The sequence below is a fragment of the Vicia villosa genome, linkage group LG2 (genome assembly GCF_029867415.1).
Source record: "Vicia villosa cultivar HV-30 ecotype Madison, WI linkage group LG2, Vvil1.0, whole genome shotgun sequence".
NCBI lineage: Eukaryota > Viridiplantae > Streptophyta > Magnoliopsida > Fabales > Fabaceae > Vicia > Vicia villosa.
The window spans coordinates 39,791,450-39,816,529 of NC_081181.1; the positions used below are offsets into that span (position 1 = coordinate 39,791,450).

At 38.6% G+C, this 25,080-nt stretch overlaps 1 protein-coding gene across 1 annotated transcript; it reads right to left on the minus strand.

Moving 5' to 3' along the window:
- Positions 1 to 22,503: 22,503 nt before the first annotated feature.
- Positions 22,504 to 24,540, minus strand: LOC131648897 (uncharacterized). Its single transcript, XM_058918631.1, has 2 exons — positions 22,647 to 24,540; positions 22,504 to 22,517 (listed from the first exon to the last, which is right to left on the minus strand). Exons 1-2 carry the CDS (start codon positions 24,538 to 24,540, stop codon positions 22,504 to 22,506), a joined length of 1,908 nt encoding a protein of 635 aa, XP_058774614.1.
- Between the last annotated feature and the right edge of the window lie 540 nt (positions 24,541 to 25,080).

The window sequence follows — 25,080 nt, forward strand, 5'->3', positions numbered from 1 at the left end:
TCATAATCAATACCTTCCTCTTGATTGTAACATTGGGCAACTAATCTAGCTTTGTTTCTAGTAATAACGCCGTTTTCATCAAGTTTGTTACGAAAAACCCATCTAGTGCCTATTACTTGTTGATCTCCCGGATGAGGGACTAAGTCCCAAACATCATTCCGTTTAAATTGGTTTAATTCTTCTTGCATGGCCATTAGCCAATGCTCATCAAGTAATGCGTCCTTAGCGTTTTTCGGCTCAACTTGTGAAACAAAAGCAAAATGATGACAAAAGTTACTTATCTTTGAGCGTGTTGTAACGCCCCTTGAGATGTCTCCTATTATGTTGTCAATTGGATGGTCTTTCACATTTGTCCAGGCCTTAGGAAGTTCTTCATTGTTTGAGATGCTTTCCTTTTCATTTTCATCATGAGACTCATCTTTCTCTTTTTCAGCATCTTTCTTTACAATATTTTCATTCTCGTCTTCCTTATCTTGGACAATGTCTTCAGTGGATGGACCTGCACCATTAAATGAAAGACCTACACTTCCTTTACCAAGTATGGCTCCCCGATTGTTATCTCCATAGGTGACATACCCCTTTTTCTTTGCGTGAAACTCAACAAAAAGAGATATGTCTCCCGTCATGTGTCTTGAACATCCGCTATCAAGGAACCACAACCTTTCGGCAATGTCAAGACACTTTTCAGCTTTCTTTTTCTTGTGTTGATGAGCCATAAGGCATAAGTTTGCTGATTCTTCTTCATCGCTTGATGAGCTTTCACTAGATGAATCACTTTCCCATGCTATGTAGGCTCTTTTAGATTTGTTATGACCTTTGCTTTGGTTCTTCTCTTTTTCCTTCTTAAGATATGGACAATCCGGTTTGTAGTGACCGGCTTTCCCACAATTAAAGCAAGGGCCTTTGATTTTTCCTTTGTTGTTGTCATCTTGTTTGAACTTGTTTGATTGCTTTCTATAGTTGATCAAGCCTTTGTCAGAATGTTTTGCTCCATTTTTCTTTAGATATTTGTTGTATCTTCGCACAAACAGTCCCATTTCCTCATCATCGGAGTCTTCGTCATCACTTGTATCACAATCCTCTAGCTCTTGTTTTGAGGTCTTGGAACTTGAAGCCTTTAGAGCTATTGACTTCTTCTCTACCTCTTTCTCCATGTTCTTCTCTTTCTTTGCCCTTTTCTCATGCATGTCAAGGCATTTAAGGTGTTGTTCATGTTCCTCTAGTTTACCAAAGAGAGTGGTAATGTCTAAGGTGTTTAGATCATTTGCTTCCTTTATTGCTGTAACCTTGGGTTGCCATTCCCTGTTCAAACATCTTAAGATTTTGTTAGTAGCAACTGCATTGGAAACAGGTCTATCAAGAGAATTTAAACGATTTTTCAAGTGAACGAATCTCTTCTGCATGTTTTCGATGGATTCACCATCTTCCATGTGGAAGAGTTCAAATTCTTGAGTTAACGTATTGATTCTAGCTAGTTTGACATCATCTGTTCCCTCGTGGGAAACTTGCAATGTGTCCCACATAGCTTTAGCGGATCTACAATGGGAAACGCGATAGTATTCATCAACTCCTAGAGCTGAGATTAGAATGTTTCTCGCTTTCCAATCGTATCCATATCTCTTTTCATCTTCAGCATCCCAAGTATTTTCTGGTTTTGGAACAACTGCACCAGCTGCATTTGTCATGGTGATCTGAAAGGGACCATTGACAATAGCTGTCCAGATGTTCCTATCAATTGCATTGATGTGGACACACATACAATCCTTCCAATAGCCATAGTTTTCACCGTTGAAAACTGGAGCTCTATTGTGAGCCCCTTTAGGTCCGGAAGCCATCTTTCCAATAAGTGTTTCACGTAGCACGGAATAAACCAGAGCTCTTGATGCCACTTGTTAGACGCTGGCCTAAGGATCTAGAGGGGGGTGAATAGATCTCATAGAGTTTTTCGGAGTTAATTGAACTTTAAGCGAAAGCGGTTCTGAATCGACTCGCGTCTATTCCGAACCACTATTGAAACGATTGTATATGTGTTAAAACCACTAAATAGCTTGAGATAAACAATAAGAGAATACCCTATAGAATCAATATGTCGCTCTAATGAAAATCGATTAACTTCTTATATGATGAACGATGTTTGCAATGCAGTAATAGTGAAAGAAGCAAAAACACAAACACTTGGTGATAATGATCAAATTGATAGTGATTCAATGTGTGATGAATTGTGATGTGTATACAAGTTCTTAATTCACAATTTTAACACTTGAATCGTTGATCAATTTGCAATTATAACCAAATATGAACAGAACGTAAATGAAAAGATAAAAGCGACAAGAACATGATATTTGTTTAGGCAGTTCGTCGATCGTCCTCGCTACGACTACGTCTGCCCCCAATTCCAAACTGAAATTGGGAAATCTTCCATTAATGTTGAAAGGAGTTTATACAAAAAAGATAACAAAGCGATAAACAATAAACCAAATTTGTCGATCCTTTGAATCTTCTTCCCCCTTAATCTCGATTCAGATTAAGGTCTTCCAAGAGCTTCACTTTGATCCCTTTCTGCAGTGTCTTGAATTGCTCGAACACTTGTTCTTCAATCTTCACACTCAGCTGGATCCTTGATGAAGCTTCTTGATAAAAACCCCCAAAATTCACCTATCTTGGAGGACAAAACCCTCAGATTTTATTCACCAAAAACCCCACAAATCTTCACCCACTAGGAATCTTCAATTCCGTTCCATGGACGTTATCGAACTCGATCACTAACCCTCAACACAAGAATGATTATGTGTAATTGTGTTGGAGATGATGAAGAACGAAGATGAGAAGCCTTTGTGTATCTTTCAGTTGTTGGTGTTCTCAAAATACAATAATGAACCTTGGACAATATATATGAGAGCTTATCAGTTGGAGCAGAGAAAACCAGAAATTTTGGTGTTTTTGATCAATTAGGTCGACCTCTTGTAGTGCTTAGGTCGACCTAGCAGAGGTGCATTAGCTTTGAATGATATTTGCTCCCAGTTAGGTCGACCTGTTAGGGAAGTAGGTCGACCAGAATTCTCTTCAAATGCGTTTTGGGACATTTCTTCAGTTTAGGTCGACCTAGTTGATGTGTGGGTCGACCTAGCAGAAGTGTATGAAATTTTCTCCATTTTAGGTCGACCTGGGTTGATAGTAGGTCGACCTAGCTGCTGCTTTTCTGCATTTTTCTTGTTTTGCTTGTGTTGAGTCGACCTATATGCATAGTAGGTCGACCTGCTCTGTCATAAGTGACCAATGCTTGCTTTTCTTTGAGTTCTTCTGCTTGTGCCTTGTTGCTTGTATGCTTGTTGAGTTTGCCATGAATCAAAAACATCTTTGTGAGTGTGATCTTGTATTCACATGCTCTTCTTCAGAGTATGATTCTGATTCTGATTCAGAATCATCCCATGTTGCCATAAGACCTTTATTCTTATGAAACTTCTTCTTGGGATTCTCCTTCTGAAGTTTTGGACACTCGTTCTTGTAATGTCCAGACTCATTGCACTCATAGCAGACAGCCTTCTTCTTGTCAGATCTTCTGTCAGAAGATTCTCCTTGTTCAAATCTCTTTGAACTTCTGAAGCCTCTGAACTTCCTTTGCTTGCTCTTCCAGAGTTGGTTTACCCTTCTGGAGATCATGGACAGTTCATCTTCTTCTTCAGATTCTGATTCTTCAGGATCTTCTTCTCTAGCCTAAGAAGCGTTAGTGCATTTTTTAACATTAGATTTTAAAGCAATAGACTTACCTTTCTTCTGAGGCTCGTTTGCATCCAGCTCTATTTCATGGATTCTCAAGGCACTGATAAGCTCTTCCAACGAAACTTCATTCAGATTCTTGGCAATCTTGAATGCAGTCACCATGGGACCCCATCTTCTGGGTAAGCTTCTGATGATCTTCTTTACATGATCAGCCTTGGTGTAGCCTTTATCCAGAACTCTCAATCCAGCAGTTAGAGTTTGAAATCTTGAGAACATCTTCTCAATATCTTCATCATCCTCCATCTTGAAGGCTTCATATTTCTGGATTAGAGCAAGAGCTTTAGTCTCCTTGACTTGAGCATTTCCCTCATGGGTCATTTTCAATGACTCATATATATCATGGGCAGTTTCCCTGTTAGATATCTTCTCATACTCAGCATGAGAGATAGCATTCAGCAAAACAGTCCTACATTTATGATGATTCTTGAAAAGCTTCTTCTGATCATCATCCATTTCATGCCTTGTAAGCCTTACGCCACTGGCTTTTACTGGATGTTTGTAACCATCCATCAGAAGATCCCATAATTCACCATCTTGACCAAGAATGTAACTTTCCAGTTTATCTTTCCAGTATTCAAAGTTTTCACCATCAAATACTGGTAGTCTAGTATAACCATTGTTACCATTGTATTGCTCAGTAGAGCCAGATGTAGATGCAGATGTATTTGTTGGAATTTCACCAGCCATCTTTTACTGAAGCGTTTTTCTCTTCCTGAATATTTTCTAAACACGGTTAAGTGCTTGCACCTTAGAACCGGCGCTCTGATGCCAATTGAAGGATAGAAAAACACTTAGAAAGGGGGGTTTGAATAAGTGTAGTCTAAAAGGATTTAATCCACTAATCGCAACAGATTACAATGGTTTTCCACTTAGCCCACGACTAAGTCTTCTAGAGTATCCTGATCACAACCTGATCACTCTAGGAACAAATGCTTAGACACAAGCTAAGACTTTCTTAAAGTATCCTGACCACCACGTGATCACTCTAATTACAACTGCTTAGACACAAGCTAAGACTTCCTAGAGTATCCTGATCAACACTTGATCACTCTAGTTACTTACAAATTAATGTAATCAATTCTAAGAGTATTACAAATGCTTCTGAAAAGCTATAATCACAACAGTGATATTTCTCTTAACGTTTAAGCTTAATCTCACTAATATATTACAACAGCAATGTAGTGAGCTTTGATGAAGATGAAGTTTCTGAGCTTTGAGTTGAACAGCGTTTCAGCAAGTTTTTCAGAATAAGTTTGTTCAGGATTGGTAACCTTGCTTCTCATCAGAACTTCATATTTATAGGCACTTGAGAAGACGACCGTTGGGAGCATTTAATGCTTTGCGTATTCCGTACAGCATTGCATTTAATGTTTCACGCTTTTGTCAACTACCTCGAGCCTTGTTCACGCTGTGTCTACTGACGTTGCCTTTAATAGCTTCCAACGTTCCTTTTGTCAGTCAGCGTAGCCTGCCACCTGTACTTTCTTCTGATCTGATGTTTGTGTATACAACGTTTGAATATCATCAGAGTCAAACAGCTTGGTGCATAGCATCTTCTTGTCTTCTGACCTTGAAGTGCTTCTGAGCGTGATACCATGAGAACTTCAGTGCTTCTGCTTCTGATCTCAAGTTCTTCTGATGCTTCCATAGACCCATGTTCTGATTCTGCCTTGACCATCTTCTGATGTCTTGCCAGACCATGTTCTGATGTTGCATGCTGAACCTTCTGAGACAAAGCTTCTGAGCGCTGATTTGTACATACTCTTTATATATTTCCTGAAAGGGAAATTGAAATGTATTAGAGTACCACGTTATCTCACACAAAATTCATATCCTTGTTATTATCAAAACTAAGAATATTGATCAGAACAAATCTTGTTTTAACATCAGCTTCATCTCAAACTCATAAGTGCTTAAAAACTCATAAGTTAATCGCTCAAATGTGGGAGCCTCAAACTGAATAAATCTGAGCAGACCTAGTGAGTGAAACATACGATGTATCTCTGTTTTTAATCCTAAACATTCAGTAGTAACATCACAAACATACCTCGGCGGGACAATCTTTCTTCGAAGGTGAGCATTGTACCTCTCTCTGTGAGCATCCAGCCGAAAAGTAATCCCATGGTTATTCCCTTCTCTTCTTGCTCTTTGAGTGGGTCTAGATTACCCAGCATTGTCCCTTCTCTGCATAGCTTTTCTTGGAGGCATAGTGGCACCCTACAAAAATTCACAAACAAAAAACCACGGTGAAAGTAAAAATAAATTAGAGATTAATGCTTTGGATAATGAGAGGATGAACTTTTGTGAAGATGGATTGTGATTTGATGAAGATTAGAGGGTGAACTTGGAGGTTTTATGTGAGGGTTTTATGGAGGTTAGGGTTGGAGATGGAGAAGATGAAGAAAAAGTGGAGGAGAAAGAAGAATAATGGTGGAGAGAGGTAACAAAATCTGATGTGTAATAGGGTGGTTTAAGAGATAAAGAGTTTAAAAAAGGGAGGCCCGCCACAAAGAAAATGAAATTGAAATAAAAATCTGTGTACCTGCCTGACACGGCCGTGTCACATGACACGGGTGCCCGTGTCAGGCCTCTGCCCCCTTCCAACATTGTGTGTTTGTGAAAAAAACTTTCAGGAGCTGTGACACGGCCGTGTCACAGGACACGGGTGCCCGTGTCAGGCCCCTGACTTTCCACCATTTGCTTTTTTGAATCCTTTTCTTCAGGAGTTGTGACACAGCCGTGTCACAGGACACGGGTGCCCGTGTCAGGCCCTTGACTACCTCCAAATTGAATTGTTTTCTCTTCTCGCTTCGCAAGAGACACATTGTTTGTACCTACAGGATAAAATGCAAAAACACATAAAACTATTAAAAATAAATCCCGTGGGTTGCCTACCACGAAGCGCTTCGTTTAACGTCGCATGGCTCGACGGTTGTTCATTTCATCCTTCGAGACGAACAACTTCAATCCTTCCACCTGGTTGACCTTGGTAATAAGGTTTGAGCCTATGCCCATTCACCTTGAAAGTATCCCCATTTGCTTGATTTTTGATCTCTATAGCTCCATGAGGAAAAACTTTGTGAACCGTAAATGGTCCCGACCACTTTAATTTCAACTTTCCTGGGAAGAGTTTTAACCTTGAGTTGTATAAGAGAACTTGTTGTCCCTCCCAGAACTCCTTATGCTGGATCTTTCCATCATGCCACCTTTTTGTTTTCTCTTTGTAGATATTAGCATTTTCATAAGCTTGGTTGCGGAACTCTTCTAACTCATGGAGTTGAAGAAGTCTAGAACTTGTCGCTTTAGAGAGATCCATATTGAGAAACTTTAATGCCCAGAATGCCTTATGCTCTAACTCTAAAGGAAAATGGCATGCCTTCCCATACACAAGTTGATATGGCGACATTCCGATTGGTGTTTTGAAAGCTGTCCTGTATGCCCACAGTGCATCATCCAACTTTATTGCCCAATCCTTCCGAGAGGAACTCACAGTCTTTTCTAGAATTTGCTTGAGTTGCCTGTTTGAAACTTCAACCTGACCACTTGTTTGAGGATGATAAGCTGTGGCTATCTTGTGTTTCACGTTGTATTTTTGGAGTAACCGTTCCATGAGGTGATTCAGGAAATGTGTTCCTTCATCACTTATTAAAGCTCTCGGTACTCCAAGTCTAGCAAAGATGTTTTCTTTCAAAAACTTCACCACCACCTTAGCATTGTTTGAAGGTAGAGCAACAGCTTCGACCCATTTGGACACATAATCCACAACTACTAGAATATAATTTTTCCCAAATGAAGGTGGAAATGGTCTCATGAAGTCTATACCCCAAACATCGAACAACTCCACTTCCAACATCGAGTTCTGAGGCATCTGGTTTCTTTTGGATATGTTCCCTGTCCTTTGGCACTTGTCACAATGTCTCACAAACTCTTGAGCATCCTTAAACACGGTTGGCCAGTATAGCCCTGATTGCATAATCTTAGCTGCTGTTCGATCACCACTAAAATGTCCCCCATAATCTGAAGCATGACATGCCTTCAACACTTCTTCTTGCTCTATTTCAGGTACACATCTTCTGATCAAACCATCGACTCCTCTTTTATACAGGAACGGATCGTCCCATAGATAAAACCTGCAGTTATGAACAAACTTTTTTCTTCGATTAGAGTCAAAATCATCGGGGATGATACCACCGACTATATAGTTTGCATAATCTGCAAACCAAGGTACACCAGTCACTGCCAGGATGTGTTCATCAGCGAACTCATCCTTTATTGGGCGCTTTTCTTCTGTCTCGTCTATTGGTGTCATTCGAGATAAGTGGTCAGCTACGGTGTTTTCACACCCCTTCTTATCTCGAATTTATACATCAAACTCCTGAAGGAATAAGATCCACCTCAAAAGTCTTGGCTTAGAGTCCTGTTTAGCAAAAAGATACTTCAAAGCAGAGTGGTCAATATAAACGATGACTCTAGACCCCAACAGATATTGCCTGAATTTATCGAAGGCATAAACAACCGCTAGCAACTCCTTCTCGGTAGTTGCATAATTTATCTGTGCAGGGTTCAAAACATGACTAGCATAATATATCACATGAAGCAATTTTTCTCTCCGCTGTCCTAATACCGCCCCTGTAATACGGTGAACTGACTTTATTTGAAATGTTGCGGATAGCATGAGTCGCCACCGACTTTTATTTTATCCAATATATAGAAAGGCTAAAAGAACAGAAAAAACCTCTTAAATAAAAACTGAGTTCGGGGGGTAATTTATGCAAAGGGAAGGTGTAAGGCACCCTTTGCATCCATGGTTTTCCATGGGCTCTTAATTGCTTTGCTCTTTAGTTTTGAAGCCAAAAGTTTTAGAAAGGTAGAAGAAGAAGAAATAAGGACTTTAGCTCGTAAATGAGCGTAGCCTTATTGAAGTTTTTTAGAAAAAAAAGGGTAGAAAAAGAAATTTAAACCAGAGCAAAGCAATTAGGGGCAAATTACCTGGTTAGATGAAAAATGTTCTTTTAGCCTTTCAGGGCTATCCATACCATAGGAGGGTAAGGAAGTCCTTTTATTGGAGGTTGAAGGGTCGTCGAATTACCGTTCTCCATAAGACTGTCCCATGCCATAGAGAGGCAGGTAGTCTAAGGGAAGGATCAGAATAGCCATCTTCGTTAGGCAACCAGAGGATACCTTAGCACTTCGTAGGCAACTTCGAGGGACGAGGTCATATTTGGAGAATCGCAGGCAGCATCATTAGGGACTTATGACCTTTGAATGAACCGAGGGCAACATTGCTGAGGTATCCTCGTATTCGAGGGGCATGGCTATTCTGCAAAAAAACACAAGGCAACAGGCAACAAGAGGGGTACCATAAAAGGTGTGTGGGTGCAACAATCACGTGGTTAACTTCGGAATAAGTTATCTTGTAATTAAATGACTCTAATTCAGTTCAAAATTATCACTCCCTAGGATTACTAACCATGCATAAATATAAACAGTATTAAGTGCCTTCAAGACCAAACAATACAACCTCGAAGCAGATACATAATACCATAGGGATGGGGAAAAAGAAAAGCAATAAACTTAAACCCAATAGGGTTTGACATAAGTAATAATTTAAAGAATCAATTAAAATGAGTGAGGTTTTAGGGTTACCGACTAATCGAGCTTTGACGGCTGACTAACCCTAAAATTGGAAAAGGAAAAATAAACACAAAGGGGTGAGTGTATGGCCAGTTCATTGATATTGAATATAAAACCCTAATTTTAAATTAATAAGGAAAAAATAAATAATTAAATTAAAGTCAAAAATAAATATTTAAAAGGAAAAAATAAATATAAAAAGAAATAGAATCAGGGACTTAGCTTTGATCTGATATGGTTCGTAGTCGGAGGAAATCCTGGTGCTAACCCTGAAATTGCACAACAAAGAGAAAATTTTAGTGTAGGCACGATCTTCGTAAAACCTGATTAGGGTAAGAATTAATATGATTAATAGAATAAATAAGAACAAGGCAAACAAAGAGCTTTTTTTTTTTGTAAAGAGGGTAAATCCTGATTTTTAAGGAATGAGGTTTATGAGAAACATCGACATACTAAGTTAATGGACAACACATACCTAAAACATCTATGGCTACTAGGGTTCTTAAATTAATCGAGGCTAACACACCCTAAAAATTAATTATTGGTTATGAACCTAATTAATTTTAATTTGATTAATCCCGATCCGATTAACCATAAAATTTTTAACCTAAACAACTAGTTAATTAAAATCTAAATTAAAATTATTAACTACAACCTAAATTAATTACTAAGTTAATTAAATTACCTATTCTAATTTTCATTAAAGAAAATACAATAATTAAATAAATAAGCTAATTTTAATTATCTAAATAAAAAGAGTTTAAAAAAGGATTAAAAAAAAGGTTTTGTGGTTGAAAAGAAAACAAATAAATAAAAAAATAACTAGCATAAAAGAAAAATAAAAAGAATTAAATAAGAAAACTCAGCTTATGATTGGGTGTGATGCACTCTGGAAGGAGCATGGTAGGCGTGCGCTCTGGTCCTCATGATCTGAAGGAGCTTGGAGATCCGAGGGTTGAAACCTGGGGTGTATCGTGAGCCTTCGCTTCAAGCATGCATGAGATCTGCAGGATGTTATTTCAATAAAAATAATGTTGAGATGAGGGATCGAACCCCTGACCTCAAACGCTTCCATTACCAATCCAACCATGCGCGTTTTGTTATCACATGGTTCTCTCCATATCATCATATGTTATTTCACAATAGTGGGAAAGAAAAAAACGCGCTCTGGGCTCCGTATTCAAATTGACCCAATCACAGACAGCCACGAGATCATCTTCCCCATTTGTCTGTCACTTTAGACAGGGGCTATAGCAATAGTTTTGCGGCCATTGCTAAAACCCTGCAACCTTCAATACTAAAAGATAACGATGATAAACTCAAGGTGAGGCCATGAATCAACTCGGAATCATTCTCCGGACTCGATAGACACCTTGGCTTCGTCCAATTTGGCCTGCAAATAAAACCCCCAAAACGGAAAACTCCGAACCCTACAATGGTGAAACACAGATTCTATGCCAAAACTCAAATTAAACCAGTCACACACATTGCAAACATGATTATGAACATGAATAAACAATCGAATTATGTCAATAATGCATGAATTTACGTAATCGAAGTTTGTAAAATATGGCCAAACCGTGAATGGATGGTGGCGGTTCTGGGACTTCTGATCGTTGGAAGGGATGTGCTCTCGTCCAGAAAACGTCAAGGAATCAATTGGACTACTTTTCCTGGCCTGAATCGAACCACAGCTTAGAAACCGAATTGCTTTCTTCTTGAAGTTTTAAGAGTTTGTTCAGTGCTATTCTCTTCGAAAATTCCAACCTCCCTCCATCAGGGTCTGTCCAGTATATATAATGGATGGATTTTAGGTCACAAAACTTGTAGAAAATCCAATTTAATCTTCCCCATTGATGATGAACAATTTGATTGAGAATTAGTTAAGAAACTTTCTAATTTTAGTCCAATCTCAATCTTTTTTCTCTCAATATTGCTTTACACGAATTTATATGGAAAATATGCAATTTATGAGATTGATATTGATTAGAAATCAAGGCAAATCAAATCTCCTTCTATTTTCCATCATTTATTTGATTTAAATTACCTTTTAAATAAATAAAAATTCAAATAAAATCCAATATTCATTTTTAATTCGTGGCTTTAAGATTGAATATCTTTGATGACTTGGAGAACAAGCTTGGATCATAAAAAGTTGGGCTTGTTTGCAAAGAAATCCATTTTGAGGCCTTTTGCTTCATATTTTTCTTCTCAAATTTGTCCAACTTTGACAAGGCATATCTCCCTCAATTTTTAAGATATGGAGGATTTCTAGGAAGTTTTGGAAACCTCAAGATGTCCTCTACAAGCCACTTTGGAAGCTTTGTTTCATTTGAAGAATTTATCTTGATGTTATTGGCTTTGACAAAAAAACTGTTTTTGGTCGACTTTCAAAAAGGACCTATAATCTTTTGCTCCATATCTCTCAAATGAAGCATTTTTAGACTTGGCATGTGAGAGACAAAGTTGTAGAGAATTCAATTTCCTTCAAATTGAGCTTTGGATGGGAAATTTCTAATGTTCCATGTGGAAGTTATGGCTGGTCAAAGTTGGGTTGATTTTCTCCTATGAAAACCCTGATTCAGAAACTTTTGAATTTGTTGATTTCTGATCTTTCCTTGATGAACCATGATCAATCCTTGATAAAATGGTGAATGATAATCAAAAATAAGGATGTTTACAAAAAAATCAGGAGTTTTGACAATACTTTGACCACAGTTGACTTTTAGGTCAAATTAGTCGATTGTTGATCGTTTGGACCATTGAGTGAGCAATCTTTTGAATCAAGGCTTGAAACTTGGAAGGAGGATACTTTGAATCATATGAGAGGCAAATGGAGTCCAATGGAGGTATCAGAACCTGACTTTCCTTTGAGAAAGGCAAAACCCTAGTTGGAGGGCTGTTGTTTAGGATAGTGTATACTCAGTCAAGCATTGAGACTTTGATATTCAAAGGAGCTTGAGTATGAGAATAAGGTGGGCAAATTTTGGGGTATGACATCTGCCCCTGTTCAATCTTCTTATATCTGAAGATGTAGATTGGCATGTATGCTTGTCGGAATCTGAAGGTGGAAGAGGATTGAACAGTAGAATACCAAGAAATTTGCCCTTGCTGATGGTGAAGGGACTTTTGTCGGAGATGGGCTTGAAGATTCCATCCAGGTGTTTGGAAAGATGTATGATTTAGATGGGCTTAAATATGCCATCCAGCTTGATAGACTTGGGAGTCAGAATACGTCGTACGTTAGACCGTATCTGATGAATATACTTAGGATGAGTCGTACGTTAGACTGGAGGATGGGTCGTGCGTTATACCGGATCCAATTTGCATCGGTAGATGTCTAGAAGGTCGTGTGTTAGGCTGAAGGATTGGTCGTGCGTTAGACCGGATCCAATTGCATCGGTAGATGTCTAGAATGCCGTGCGTTAGGCTGGAGGATGGGTCGTGCGTTAGACCGGATCCTCTGTGTTGATAGTTGTTAGAATACACCGTACGTCAGGTTGCATCCTAGGATGATTTGTACGTTAGACTGAATCCTTTGTATTGAGAAGTACCAGAATGAGCCATACGTTAGGCTACATCTAGGCTCGATGTATTGAGAAGTATTTGTTGGAGGTCGATCATATCAGCATTGTTCGTAGTGACAGAATTAGATCTAAGTCTCTTGATTATCTCTGAACTATCTCTGGAGAATACCTGGAACTAAGTATCAGAATTAAATCTGTGTCTTGATTATCTCTGAACTATTTATGGAGAATACCCGGAACTAAGTATCAGAATTAAATCTCTGTCTTGATTATCTCTAAACTATTTCTGGAGAATACCCGGAACTAAGTATCAAAATTAAATCTCTGTCTTGATTATCTCTGAACTATCTCGGGAGAATACCCGGAACTAAGTATCAGAATTAAATCTCTGTCTTGAATGAGTGTCAGAATTAAATTGTTGACTTGATTATCTCTGCACTATATCTAGAAGAAACTATTCATTTGGTTTGTAGGAATAGACTGAAAAAGCAGTATTAATTTTATGCAATGTCGTGATGCATGTATTGTAATGTTTATTTTTGAAATGAATGGGATTGTATGCATATGCCATGAGGCGTATATATGTTATGTATGTATTTACTATGCTATATGATGTATGAACATGATTTATGCTATTTGGAGTATATTGATTGAGAAAATAAATCTCCAAGTCATTGTGACTCTGATGCCTGATCCTGTTTTGAAGATACACAGTTGGGGATTTTTGGCTTTTGCTTGGGGATGAGAGCCATTTGAATGATTGATCTTGATGTACCCTGACTGGGGATAAGAGAGATGAATAACTTTGTTTGGAGAAGAGAAAAGAGTTGGGGAATTGGAAGTGTCGAAGACGTAAAGCTCCGTTGAGGGACTAAGTCTCTGTGGGACGAGAACATTTGAAGGTATCTTCTTACTGATTACTCTGTGGGGATATGATCCTATGAAACCGGCTTTGTGGGACGGCATGGATGTCTGGAACGTGCTCCTAGTATTATAGTAACTATCATTCCTGGATTTGTATTGATTAGAAAACACCAATGAGTGTGGATCGAAGTGTTAAACATGCCTTGCATAGCTTTGCCCCAGCTATTTAGGGAATTTGAAGAGATTCGCCTCGCAAGGACTTCATGAGATGTGTATTATGGATGACATGCCCCCAGTAATCATAGACTTAGGACAATGCCCCATGTCAATTGGGACGTAGCTTCAGACCCACTTGGATGCATGCCCCATGTTGATTGGGATCTTGAGAGATTCTTGGGATCTTGACCTGACTGCCCCTGACTGATTGGCATTCTTTGAGAGATTCTTGGAATCTTGACCTGACTGCCCCAGGTTGATGGGATAAACTATGTCTTGCCCCTTGTATACATAAGAGACGTTGCTTTTGAAGTGGTTTTGTCTGTTGGGATACCTTTCAGTCATTAGTTGTACCATGTGCAAATTCTTTCTGATGCTAACATTTGAAATTATGTAGCAAAATATGTTTAATAATGAATTCATGAGATGCAATGCATATGTCTGTCTTGAGTTTGTTGAAAAACATTAAAACAGGAGATGTAAAAGCATGATATTTGTAAAATATGATGTTTGTAAAAACGTGATGTTTTGTAAAAACGAAATATCAACTCAGCATTTGGTAAACCTTAAGGAGTCCGGATACCTTTTGGTGACAGTATGCTTTCGAACTAACCATGCTTCAGTTAGGACTTTCAAGGGTTGTAACGTGGCTTGGTTCACGGTTTAAGAAACAAAGGATAAAGGTTCAAAGTCTATTTGTACCATTCCCAATCTTTGTGATGTTCTTCGATCCTATGCTCAGCTAACTTTGCGTTTAAGTTCTAGCAGAGCTCTGAAATCGTAACATTGACATTTTGTGATGGTTAAAGCACCGGCAGTTTATTTGGACAGACCGTCATCCTTTTTGTAATTTTTTCTTTTGTCGAGGATTTGTAGTGACCTCTTTTTTGACTTTATTATCCCTAACTTTTGCCTGACTGTTTATTTTGATATTACAGTCAGCGGGATGTTTAATAAGTCTCCTTCATAGGTTTTGACTTGACAGATTTTTTCTTTTTGGTGGATATTGACTGCCTGGCTTAATGGTTACGGGAACCCATCATTATTTGTATAAAAGCGTACTGGCATGACTGAGTTAACTGAGTAACTACCCTGCCCCAGGTTATGATCAAAGGTTTTAAATTGTTCAAGAAGGAAAACTCCTACTCCTTAGGCTCAAAGGGGTTGACGAGGGATTAACATCCTTATATCTCCACTGTTTAGGAATTAAAACAATGCTTGTACATCGTTAGCATAGTCCGTTCAAAAGCATACTGTATGAGGTTGTGGTATCATTTTCATCATCCTCCCTTAAAAGGCTTACAGCTTAGCAGGAGTGTAATATCACAAAACACATGCAAAGTAAATACACAATTTAAAACGAGTGATAGCGAAATAATTTATTCAAGACAAACATATGCAATGCACTGATGATGATTTATTAAAACAGATAATGTCTATCATAAGTCGAATGTTTAAACAAACAGGAAATAAATTGCAAATGAAAGTAAATCTAATGATATAAAAGTCCATCTTTCTAGCCATCCACAGCATTAGCAATCTTGTGATTAGGCATGGGAGCAGTGATCACATTAGGAGTTGCAGGAGGGTCGAACTCAATTTCTCCTGCGTCGATCATATCTTGGATCTTATTCTTCAACAGCCAACAATTCTCTGTGTCATGTCCAGGACTATTAGAATGATATGCGCACCTCGCATTGGGTTTGTAGCTAGGAGCAGAGGTGTTAGGATTCTTAGGAGGATCCCTCAGGGTAACCAAATTTGCTTTTAACAGATGTTGTAAGGCTTGGGCTAACGGCATATTGATCTTTGTGAATTGACGCCTGGGTGTGTCTTGTTTGTTTTGACGACCTTGTTAAGGCGCCGGTGTGGAGCTCAGAAATGCCCCAATAGATTGGTCATGGTTTCTCCTTTTCTGCCCATACACAACATTGGAGTCTGACTTCCCATTGAAATGCTTCTTTGTAGCACCTGAGGATGTAGCCACTTGAATCTTACCACTTTGAATGCCACTCTCAACACGTTCCCCAATCAGTATGAGTTCAGTGAATCCATATGATGAACTTCCCAGCAAATGACTATAGAAAGGACCAGTCAGCGTACCCATAAACATATCGACCAATTCCCTGTCAGCCAACGGAGGTTGAACTCTGCCAGCCAAATCTCTCCATTTTGAGCATACCCTTTGAAACTTTCATTAGAGCCCATAGACATGCTTTGTAGTTGCATGCGAGTTGGTGCAAGGTCAGAATTGTATTGGTATTGCTTATAGAAAGCAACAACCAAATCTTCCCAGGTACGGGTGTGGGTACCTTCCAGTTGATAGTACCATTCGAGTTGAGTTCCAGATAAGCTCTCTTGGAAAAAGTGGATCCATAACTTCTTATCAGCAGTATGAGGTTGTATCTTCCTCACATATGATTTCAAATGCAGCTTGGGACAGGAAACTCCATCGTACTTAGCAAAGTTCGGAGTCTTGAATTTTGGAGGAATGACAACCCTTGAGATGAGTCCTAGTTCTTCAAAGTCTAGTCCAGGTACCTTCTGAATTTCCATGGCTTTCATACGTTCCTCCAGAAACTTGTATTTGTCATCAGGATGTTCATCCTCATGGTGATAGTCCTCTTCTTCTTCAGAGGGCTTGGCAGAATCATGGTTATTTTTTGCCTCAATTTTGATACTAGCATCATCATCTTGCTCATCTTCGTCACTGTCTCCAGAGTCTTTGGCTTCCCTGAGTCGCAAGATCGATCTAAGCTTTTTCCTCAGAGTCTTCTTGCCTTTCTTCTTCTTTTTAGTCAGCATGGTTTTCAGCTCTTCTTGCCCCTTGGCTAAGTTCAGAATCAAGGCTTGGAACTCAGCATTCTGAGCCTGAAGGTCTTTGACTGATTGCTCGAGATTCATGATGCTGAAATAAACAGCGAGGAAGGATGAGAAACCTGTTATGGAAACATATTATGTGATGTTATGAATGCAAATGCAATGTTTTCAAGGATCTTTAGGAAATTTAGTTTGCGTCGTCTGAAGGATCTTGGCTTTTGTCCTCAGGCGTCCTTCTTTGAGAATCAAGTTCACCATATCGAGTGGGTCATCGCCTCAGATTCGGAATACCTCTGAATTTGAAGACACATGGCCAGAGGAAAATAAATCCCCTTGCCCCTTGGTAGGTGCTAAACCTTTGAATTGGAAGGTATGTGGCTAGAGGAAAATAAATCCTCTTGCCCCTTGATTAGGAAATCAACCTTTGATAAGAGCACCTAAAATTGTGCGCCCTAAATTCCTAAGATCCTTGAAAGGGTTAGTTAAATCATGTTATGCTTATGATGTCATGATGTCATGATGTCATGCGAATGCAGTTCATTAGGAACAGCGTGAGATAGTGAGGGCAAACAAGTCTTTTAACAAAACTTGCAGGGAAACAAAGGTTAGTAGTAAACACAAACAAGTCACACAAGTCACACAATTTCCTTAGGCTCGGCTTGCATGGAGTTTAACCAGGTGAGATACCCTTCCCCAAAGGTATTTCTAAGGATAAGGATGATATCAGCAACGGGTTCTACCGAGTTACCCAGAATTGTCAGCCCTCCTAAAGCACCCTCGAACATGATACATACATACCATGCAATGATACTTTGAGAAAGAACCTATCTGAGCTGTAGTATCGCGTAGCGACTATGCTCTCAACATACATCAAGAGTAGTCCCCCCACTACGTTCCTAAAAGTCAAGATGGGTTAAAGGTAACTAAAGGTCCTTAAGCTCCGACTCACCTACAGATATCCACACGAACCTCTCTTATGCAAAAGAGGCATGCGAACACCCATAGAGGCCTAACTTAAGCCGAACTCTCATGTTGACCAATCCTCCACATGCATGAAGGAGGTCGCCATGACTATGCCACTTCCTATCTTAGGTGTACTTGAATCCGGGTGTAGGATTCGTCCTTCATTTAATTCCCAAAACAGCCCTGAAAAATAAAGCAAACAAAGCAAACAATAGAAAACATTTAAGTGATCCTAAACTTTTAAGGTAACCCCTCTTTTATTCGAAGTATCCCCAGCAGAGTCGCCAGTTCTGTAATACGGTGAACTGACTTTATTTGAAATGTTGCGGATAGCATGAGTCGCCACCGACTTTTATTTTATCCAATATATAGAAAGGCTAAAAGAACAGAAAAAACCTTTTAAATAAAAACTAAGTTCGGGGGGTAATTTATGCAAAGGGGAGGTGTAAGGAACCCTTTGCATCCATGGTTTTCCATGGGCTCTTAATTGCTTTACTCTTTAGTTTTGAAGCCAAAAGTTTTAGAAAGGTAGAAGAAGAAGAAATAAGGACTTTAGCTCGTAAATGAGCGTAGCCTTATTGAAGTTTTTTAGAAAAAAAAAAGGGTAGAAAAAGAAATTTAAACCAGAGCAAAGCAATTAGGGGCAAATTACCTGGTAAGATGAAAAATGTTCTTTTAGCCTTTCAGGGCTATCCATACCATATGAGGGTAAGGAAGTCCTTTTATTGGAGGTTGAAGGGTCTTCGAATTACCGTTCACCATAAGACTGTCCCATGCCATAGAGAGGCAGGTAGTCTAAGGAAATGATCAGAATAGCCATCTTTGTTAGGCAACTAGAGGATACCTCAGCACTTCGTAGGCAACTTCGAGGGACGAGGTCATATTTGGAGAATCGTAGGCAGCATCATTAGGGGCTTATGACCTTTGAATGAACCGAGGGCAACATTGCTGAGGTATCCTCGTATTCGAGGGGCATGGCTATTCTGCAAAAAAAAACACAAGGCAACAGGCAACAAGAGGGGTATCATAAAAGGTGTGTGGGTGCAACAATCACGTGGTTAACTTCAGAATAAGTTATCTTGTAATTAAATGACTCTAATTCAGTTCAAAATTATCACTCCCTAGGATTACTAACCATGCATAAATATAAACAGTATTAAGTGCCTTCAAGGCCAAACAATACAACCTCGAAGCAGATACATAATACCATAGGGATGGGGAAAAAGAAAATCAATAAACTTAAACCCAATAGGGTTTGACATAAGTAATAATTTAAAGAATCAATTAAAATGAGTGAGGTTTTAGGGTTACCGACTAATGGAGCTTTGACGGCTGGCTAACCCTAAAATTGGAAAAGGAAAAATAAACACAAAGGGGTGAGTGTATGGCCAGTTCATTGATATTGAATATAAAACCCTAATTTTAAATTAATAAGGCAAAAATAAATAATTAAATTAAAGACAAAAATAAATATTTAAAAGGAAAAAATAAATATAAAAAGAAATAGAATCAGGGACTTAGCTTTGATCTGATATGGTTCGTAGTCGGAGGAAATCCTGGTGCTAACCCTGAAATTGTACAACAAAGAGAAGATTTTAGTGTAGGCACGATCTTCGTAAACCCTGATTAGGGTACGAATTAATATGATTAATAGAATAAATAAGAACAAGGCAAACAAAGAGCTTTTTTTTTGTAAAGAGGGAAAATCCTGATTTTTAGGGAATGAGGTTTATGAGAAACATCGACATACTAAGTTAATGGACAACACATACCTAAAACATCTATGGCTACTAGGGTTCTTAAATTAATCGAGACTAACAAACCCTAAAAATTAATTATTGGTTATGTACCTAATTAATTTTAATTTGATTAATCCCGATCCGATTAACCATAAAATTTTTAACCTAAACAACTAGTTAATTAAAATCTAAATTAAAATTATTAACTACAACCTAAATTAATTACTAAGTTAATTAAATTACCTATTCTAATTTTCATTAAAGAAAATACAAGAATTAAATAAATAAGCTAATTTTAATTATCTAAATAAAAAGAGTTTAAAAAAGGATTAAAAAAAAAGGTTTTGTGGTTGAAAAGAAAACAAATAAATAAATAAATAACTAGCATAAAAGAAAAATAAAAAGAATTAAATAAGAAAACTCAGCTTATGATTGGGTGTGATGCACTCTGGAAGGAGCATGGTAGGCGTGCGCTCTGGTCCTCATGATCTGAAGGAGCTTGGAGATCCGAGGGTTGAAACCTAGGGTGTATCGTGAGCCTTCGCTTCAAGCATGCATGAGATCTGCACCATGTTATTTCAATAAAAATAATGTTGAGATGAGGGATCGAACCCCCGACCTCAAACGCTTCCATTACCAATCCAACCATGCGCGTTTTGTTATCACATGGTTCTCTCCATATCATAATATGTTATTTCACAATAGTGGGAAAGAAAAAAACGCGCTCTGGGCTCCGTATTCAAATTGACCCAATCACAGACAGCCACGAGGTCATCTTCCCCATTTGTCTGTCACTTTAGACAGGGCTATAGCAACATTTTTGCGGCCATTGCTAAAACCCCGCAACCTTTAATACTAAAAGATAACGATGATAAAATCAAGGTGAGGCCATGAATCAACTCGGAATCGTTCTCCGGACACGATAGACACCTTGACTTCGTCCAATTTGGCCTGCAAACAAAACCCCCAAAACGGGAAACTCCGAACCCTACAATGGTGAAACACAGATTCTACGCTAAAACTCAAATTAAACCAGTCACACACATTGCAAACATGATTATGACCATGAATAAACAATCGAATTATGTCAATAATGCATGAATTTACGTAATCGAAGTTTGTAAAATATGGCCAAACCGTGAATGGATGTGCTCTCGTCCAGAAAACGTCAAAGAATCAATTGGACTACTTTTCCTGGCCTGAATCGAACCACAACTTAGAAACCGAATTGCTTTCTTCTCGAAGTTTTAAGAGTTTGTTCAGTGCTATTCTCTGCGAAAATTCCAACCTCCCTCCATCAGGGTTTGTCCAGTATATATAATGGATGGATTTTAGGTCACCAAACTAGTAGAAAATCCAATTTAATCTTCCCCATTGATGATGAACAATTTGATTGAGAATTAGTTAAGAAACTTTCTAATTTTAGTCTAATCTCAATCTTTTTTTCTCTCAATATTGCTTTACACGAATTTATAAGGAAAATATGCAATTTATGAGATTGATATTGATTAGAAATCAAGGAAAATCAAATCTCCTTCTATTTTCCATCATTTATTTGATTTAAATTACCTTTTAAATAAATAAAAATTCAAACAAAATCCAATATTCATTATAAATTCGTGGCTTTAAGATTGAATATCTTTGATGACTTGGAGAACAAGCTTGGATCCTAAAAAGTTGGGCCTCTTTGCAAAGAAATCCATTTTGAGGCCTTTTGCTTCACATTTTTCTTCTCAAATTTGTCCAACTTTGACAAGGCATATCTCCCTCAATTTTTAAGATATGGAGGAGTTCTAGGAATTTTTGGAAACCTCAAGATGTACTCTACAAGCCACTTTGAAAGCTTTTTTTAATTTGAAGAATTTATCTTGATGTTATTGGCTTTGACAAAAAACTGCTTTTGGTCGACTTTCAAAAAGGACCTATAATCTTTTGCTCCATATCTCTCAAATGAAGCATTTTTAGACTTGGCATGTGAGAGACAAAGTTGTAGATAATTCAATTTCCTTCAAATTGAGCTTCGGATGGGAAATTTCTGATGTTCCATGTAGAAGTTATGGCTGGTCAAAGTTGGGTTGACTTTCTCCTATGAAAACCCTGATTTAGAAACTTTTGAATTTGTTGATTTCTGATCTTTCCTTGATGAACCATGATCAATCCTTGATCAAATGGTGAATGATACTTCAAAATAAGGATGTTGACAAAAAAATCAGGAGTTTTGACTGTACTTTGACCACAATTGACTTTTAGGTCAAATCAGTTGACTGTTGATCGTTTGGACCATTGAGTGAGCAATCTTTTGAATCAAGGCTTGAAACTTGGCATGAGGATACTTTGAATCATATGAGAGGCAAATGGAGTCCAATGGAGGTATCAAAACCTGACTTTCCTTTGAGAAAGGCAAAACCCTAGTTGGAGGGCTGTTGTTTAGGATAGTGTATACTCAGTCAAGCATTGAGATTTTGATATTCAAAGGAGCTTGAGTATGAGAATATGGTGGGTAAATTTTGGGGTATGACAGCCCCTACAGCAATATCACTTGCATCACACATGATCTCAAAAGGTAGAGACCAATCAGGGGCTACAACAATGGGTGTCGAGACTAATTTCCTCTTAATTGTCTCAAAGGCTACAGCACATTCATCATCAAAGGTAAAATTTTTATCCTTAACCAATAGAGTAGTTAAGGGTTTTGAAATTTTTGAAAAGTCTCTTATGAACCTACGGTAAAACCCCGCGTGTCCTAAGAAACTTCTGATACCTTTTTCGTTCATCGGTGGTGGCGACTTTGAAATGACTTCAACCTTTGCTTGGTCCACTTCAATTCCTTTGTAGGAAATCTTGTGTCCCAGAACTATACCTTCACGAACCATAAAATGGCATTTTTCCCAATTCAAGATCAAATTGGTCTGTTGACATCTTTCTAAAACAAGAGCAAGGTTAGTTAAGCAATTGTCAAATTACTTACCAAAGACTGAAAAATCATCCATAAAGACCTCCATGTGTTTTTCAAGCATATAATTAAAAATTGCTTGCATGCATCTTTGAAAAGTGGCCGGAGCATTACATAACCCGAATGGCATTCTTCTGTAGGCAAAAATACCAAACGGACATGTAAACGTGATCTTCTCTTGGTCTTCTGGTGCAACCGCAATCTGATTATATCCCGAGTACCCGTCGAGGATACAATAGTAATCATGTCCCGCTAACCTTTCCAACATCTGATCAATAAAAGGTAGCGGGATGTGATCTTTTCTGGTTGCTAGGTTCAGTCTCCTGTAGTCAATGCATACTCTCCACCCTGTGACAGTCCTTGTTGGAATCAACTCATTCTTCTCATTTTTTATTACGGTTGTTCCTCCCTTCTTGGGCACAACATGAACTGGGCTTACCCAAGCACTATCAGATATCGGGTAAATCATCCCAGCATCTAAAAGTTTCACAACTTCTTTTCTCACCACGTCTTTTATTGCTGGGTTCAACCTCCTCTGAGGTTGGACCACTGGCTTGTGATCATCTTCCATGAGGATTTTGTGCATGCACATTGTAGGACTGATCCCTTTTAAATCTTCAATAGACCACCCCATGGCACTTTTATGCTTCTTTAACACTTCGACCAACTTAACTTCTCGCAACCGTTCAAGGTGAGAGCTTATGATAGCTGGACACCTACTGTCAGCATCAAGGAAAACATATTTTAAGTTCTCCGGGAGTTGTTTCAGTTCAGCACCCTTCTTAGGTTCCTCCTTTTTTTCTTCAACCAAAGGTTGTCTAAGATCCTCCCACCGGTTTTGTCTAGAACTTTTGAATATGGGACTTGCTTCCATCATGGCCACTACTTCCACTTCTTTTTCATCAGCAGCTTCATCTTTATCGCAAATGGATAAGCTCAACACTTTTTCCAAAGGTAATTGTTGTGTTTTCAAAGAATTCTCATTAGTACGGATTTGATCAATCACCTCAATGTGTTGACTAGTTGCTATATCATCCTTGTACTTCATGGTGTTGCGCACATCAATCTTTAGCTCTTCATCATAAACTTTCAAAGTCATTGTGCCTTCTTCAATGTCTATCAAACATCGTCCTGTCTCTAGAAATGGCCTTCCTAAAATAATAGGGATCTCCTCATCTTCCGGCATCTCTAGAATCACAAAATCTACTAGGAACACGAATTTGTCAATTTTCACAAGCACGTCTTCTACTATCCCATAAGGTCTTTTCACAGAGTGGTCAGCAAACTGGAGTGTCATTCTTGTATCTTGTACGTTACCTATCCCCAATCTCTTGTAGATAGACAACGGCATAAGGCTCACACTTTCTCCCAAATCAATTAGAGCTTTCTTGAATGACCTATCCCTAATTGTACAAGGAATAGTCACGGAACCTCGATCCTTCTTCTTCACCGGAATCTTCATACCCTGCAAAATAGCACTACACGTTTCAGTTAGAATAATAGGGTCACGATCGATGGTTCTTTTCTTGGAGATGATGTCCTTCATAAATTTTTCATAAGTAGGCATTTGTTCTAATGCCTCCAAGAATGGAATATTAATCTCCAGCTTCTTGAACCTCTCCAAGAAATTTTCAAAATTCTTCTCATGTTGCCCTTTTTTCTTGTTCCTTATCGGAAAAGGAAGTTTTACTGTCGGCTTTTGCTCAACCGCCTTCCCTTTTGGTGTTGGTTCCATCACGACCATTTCCTCAGCTTCTACCTCATTTTCTTTTATCTCCAAATCTACCTCCAACAATGGTTCCTCTTCCTCATCATTATTTTCAACTACACCTTCCCCTTTACCGCTCCTAGTAACAATAGCGCTCACATTATTTTGATCTTTAGGATTGGTAACTGTGGCACTTGGTAACGCGCCCGGCTGTTGAGAGTTTGCTAACTGCTGTGCTATCTGACTCATTTGAATTTCCAGATTTTTAATGGGGGAACCCGTATTTCGGAAATTACTCCTCGTTTCTTCTTGAAACTGAGAACTTTGAGCTGCCATCTTTTTGATGGCAATCTCCCAATCTGCTTTTCTGGGGACCTGTTGCTGAGGTTGTTGATGATGTTATTGAGGAGTTCTATACTGTTGCTGCGACTGTTGGCCTTGATATGGAATAACCCCTTGTTTAGGATCATTCCCTGGTTGATCCTTCCATGAAAAATTTGGATGATTTTTCCACCCCGGATTGTAGGTATTTGAGTAGGGGTTGTTTTGCTTCAAGAAATTTATTTCCTCCACTTGCTGAGTTGTAGCAACACACTGAACAGTAAAATGAGGTCCTCCACATATTTCACACCCCACCGGTTGACTTGCTTGAGCCGGTTGAACCTGTGATGAAATTTATTTCCTCCCCTTGCTGAGCTGTAGCAACACACTGAATCGTTCCCTAGTTGATTTACAATTGTCATCTGGCCAGCTGGTGCATTTGCTCCACCATAATCACATAACAGCCTTTCTACGGGAGCTGCCATTGTTTCAGCCTCCGAATCTGAATGCTCAGAATGAATAGAGAGAATTTCCTCGTTATTAGATTCCGAAGCT